The 4,411-nt window shown below is 45.7% G+C and overlaps 1 protein-coding gene across 1 annotated transcript; it reads left to right on the top strand.

Moving 5' to 3' along the window:
• Positions 1-2,077: 2,077 nt before the first annotated feature.
• LOC124030867 (b(0,+)-type amino acid transporter 1-like) lies at positions 2,078-4,107 on the top strand (the record flags this gene model as incomplete). Its single annotated transcript, XM_046342018.1, has 3 exons — positions 2,078-2,227; positions 2,539-2,713; positions 3,181-4,107. Coding segments are annotated over 3 exons (387 nt in total), but the record flags the coding sequence as incomplete, so codon positions are not given.
• Positions 4,108-4,411: the final 304 nt, after the last annotated feature.

Genomic DNA, 4,411 nt, shown 5'->3' with positions numbered 1-4,411 from the left:
GTCTAACCTATAACCTGACCCATCACTTTATACATTACTGCCCCCAGTGGCCTAACCTATAACCTGACCCATCACTTTATACATTACTGCCCCCAGTGGCCTAACCTATAACCTGACCCATCACTTTATACATTACTGCCCCCAGTGGCCTAACCTATAACCTGACCCATCACTTTATACATTACTGCCCCCAGTGGCCTAACCTATAACCTGACCCATCACTTTATACATTACTGCCCCCTAGTGGTCTAACCTATAACCTGACCCATCACTTTATACATTACTGCCCCTCAGTGGCCTAACCTATAACCTGACCCATCACTTTATACATTACTGCCCCCCAGTGGTCTAACCTATAACCTGACCCATCACTTTATACATTACTGCCCCCCAGTGGCCTAACCTATAACCTGACCCATCACTTTATACATTACTGCCCCCAGTGGTCTAACCAATAACCTGACCCATCACTTTATACATTACTGCCCCCCAGTGGCCTAACCTATAACCTGACCCATCACTTTATACATTACTGCCCTCCAGTGGTCTAACCTATAACCTGACCCATCACTTTATACATTACTGCCCCCCAGTGGCCTAACCTATAACCTGACCCATCACTTTATACATTACTGGCCCCCCAGTGGTCTAACCTATAACCTGACCCATCACTTTATACATTACTGGCCCCCCAGTGGTCTAACCTATAACCTGACCCATCACTTTATACATTACTGGCCCCCCAGTGGTCTAACCTATAACCTGACCCATCACTTTATACATTACTGCCCCCCAGTGGTCTAACCTATAACCTGACCCATCACTTTATACATTACTGCCCCCCAGTGGTCTAACCTATAACCTGACTCATCACTTTATACATTACTGCCCCCCAGTGGTCTAACCTATAACCTGACCCATCACTTTATACATTACTGCCCCCCAGTGGTCTAACATATAATCTGACCCATCACTTTATACATTACTGCCCCTGTGGCCTAACCTATAACCTGACCCATCACTTTATACATTACTGGCCCCCCAGTGGTCTAACCGATAACCTGACCCATCACTTTATACATTACTGGCCCTCTAGTGGCCTAACCTATAACCTAACCCATCACTTTATACATTACTGCCCCCCAGTGGTCTAACCTATAACCTAACCCATCACTTTATACATTACTGCCCCCCAGTGGCCTAACCTATAACCTAACCCATCACTTTATACATTACTGCCCCCCAGTGGTCTAACCTATAACCTGACCCATCACTTTATACATTACTGCCCCCCCAGTGGCCTAACCTATAACCTAACCCATCACTTTATACATTACTGCCCCCCAGTGGTCTAACCTATAACCTGACCCATCACTTTATACATTACTTCCCCCCAGTGGTCTAACATATAACCTGACCCATCACTTTATACATTACTGCCCCCCAGTGACCTAACCTATAACCTGACCCATCACTTTATACATTACTGCCCCCCCAGTGGCCTAACCTATAACCTAACCCATCACTTTATACATTACTGCCCCCCAGTGGTCTAACCTATAACCTAACCCATCACTTTATACATTACTGCCCCCCAGTGGTCTAACATATAATCTGACTCATCACTTTATACATTACTGCCCCTGTGGCCTAACCTATAACCTGACCCATCACTTTATACATTACTGGCCCCCCAGTGGTCTAACCGATAACCTGACCCATCACTTTATACATTACTGGCCCTCTAGTGGCCTAACCTATAACCTAACCCATCACTTTATACATTACTGCCCCCCAGTGGTCTAACCTATAACCTGACCCATCACTTTATACATTACTGCCCCCCAGTGGCCTAATCTATAACCTGACCCTTGTTGTTGTTGTTGTTGTGGTTGTAGGGTATTCTGGCCGTACTCTACATTATCCCAGCAGACATCAACACCCTGATCAACTACTTCAGTTTACTCTGTTGTTGTTGTGGTTGTAGGGTTATTCTGGCCGTACTCTACATTATCCCAGCAGACATCAACACCCTGATCAACTACTTCAGTTTACTCTGTTGTTGTTGTGGTTGTAGGGTATTCTGGCCGTACTCTACATTATCCCAGCAGACATCAACACCCTGATCAACTACTTCAGTTTCGCCCAGTGGGCTTTCTACGGCCTCACAGCTCTCGCTCTCATCGTCATGCGATTCACCAGGAAGGAACTCAAGAGGCCCGTCAAGGTAAGACTAGATTCACATTGCCATATATCCAAGTCCTCTTCATCTCTTGGCTATTGGAAGAACATAGTTACAACTATCATGTTGAGCTCGTGGACGGTCAGTCCTTACATCCATAGATCTGTCTCTACATTTTAGAGTGGTTCCATTTCTCCAGTCACATCCCTCAGCTGGTTACCACAACAAATGGGGTGGTAACCGCTTTGATGTTTTCCTGAATCCCAGATTCACTTAAACCTGTTTTTAGAGCAATACTGTCCCAGATCCCTCCTGTGAGACTGACAGGTGGTTATGTCCTGGTTGTCCCCCAACAGTGTCCCATTCCCATAGCAGTGCTGGTGGTGATAGTGTCCTGCTACCTGGTCCTAGCACCGATCATAGACAAGCCAGAGCTGGAGTATCTGTACTGTACCATCTTCATCCTCAGCGGTCTGCTGCTCTACTTCCCCTTCGTTCACCGCAGGTTCAGCTGGACACGCAGGGTCATGAGTGAGTAACTACCCACTGCTCAGAGTTGTTGACACTCGAGTGTTGAGAGAGAGCCTTTATCCCAAAATGGCCGCCTATTCCCTTTGTAGTGCACTAGAAGACAACACTGGCTTGTGTCCCAAAATGGCCCCTTATTCCCTGTGTAGTGCACTACCCTATGGGCCCTGGTGAAAGGTAGTGCACTATAATATAGGGGATAGGGTGCCATTCGGGAAGCAGACACTATTATCTTCTGCAACTTGGGTCTTTGTGTATCAAAATGTTTTATTCCTCAGTGAGCGGTAGTAGAGTTCTTCCCTTTAGATAATTCCAGTCATTGTGGAGCCAAACTCAGAAGGTCACAGAGCCTATAGATCATGCTGTGATTGGGCTGATGTCACCTTCATTAAAGTTTATTTATTTATTATTGACCTTTTAATTAGCCTGATTGGTCCAATATGACCTTTAACCTCTCACCTCCCCTGCAGGGCCAATCACCATGCACCTCCAGCTGCTGATGGAGGTCGTTCCTCCTGAGAAAAACGAATAGAGGAAGATAATAAACAGCCTAAACTGACTGATGTGGACAAATGTATTTTGTGCATCCCAAATATTACCCTTTTCCCTATGTGGTGCACTACCCCATAGACCCTAGTAAAAAGTAATGCACTACTTAGGGAATAGGGTGCCAATTGAGACACGAGCTTAGAAACTAAGGTTCTGTACTGTCTCATAATGAATGTTCTGTACTGTCTCATAATGAATGTTCTGTACTGTCTCATAATGAACGGTACTGTCCTGTCTCATAATGAAGGTTCTGTACTGTCTCATAATGAAGGTTCTGTACTGTCTCATAATGAATGTTCTGTACTGTCTCATAATGAAGGTTCTGTACTGTGTCAAAATGAATGTTCTGTACTGTGTCATAATGAATGTTCTGTCCTGTCTCATAATGAAGGTTCTGTCCTGTCTCATAATGAAGGTTCTGTACTGTCTCATAATGAAGGTTCTGTCCTGTCTCATAATGAAGGTTCTGTACTGTCTCATAATGAAGGTTCTGTCCTGTCTCATAATGAATGTTCTGTACTGCGTCATAATGAATGTTCTGTCCTGTCTCATAATGAAGGTTCTGTCCTGTCTCATAATGAATGTTCTGTACTGCGTCATAATGAATGTTCTGTCCTGTCTCATAATGAATGTTCTATCCTGTGTCATAATGAACTAATTGACTAGATATAGGAGTTTAATGGCTGCATCTCAACTCACACCCTATGGTCCCATTGGTCTGTGTCTCAAATCACACCCTATGCCCTAGGGAACGGGGCGCCATCTCAAATCACACCCTATACCCTAGGGAACGGGGCACCATCTCAAATCACACCCTATACCCTAGGGAACGGGGCGCCATCTCAAATCACACCCTATACCCTAGGGAACGGGGCGCCATCTCAAATCACACCCTATACCCTAGGGAACGGGGCACCATCTCAAATCACACCCTATACCCTAGGGAACGGGGCGCCATCTCAAATCACACCCTATACCCTAGGGAACGGGGCGCCATCTCAAATCACACCCTATGCCCTAGGGAACGGGGCGCCATCTCAAATCACACCCTATACCCTAGGGAACGGGGCGCCATTGGTCTGTATCTCAAATCACACCCTATGCCCTAGGGAACGGGCGCCATCTTCAAATCACACTCCTATACCCTAGGGA

The sequence above is a fragment of the Oncorhynchus gorbuscha genome, unplaced genomic scaffold, assembly GCF_021184085.1.
Source record: "Oncorhynchus gorbuscha isolate QuinsamMale2020 ecotype Even-year unplaced genomic scaffold, OgorEven_v1.0 Un_scaffold_17183, whole genome shotgun sequence".
NCBI lineage: Eukaryota > Metazoa > Chordata > Actinopteri > Salmoniformes > Salmonidae > Oncorhynchus > Oncorhynchus gorbuscha.
The sequence above is the reverse complement of the archived record's forward strand: the minus strand, read 5'-3'. Positions and strand labels throughout refer to the sequence as shown.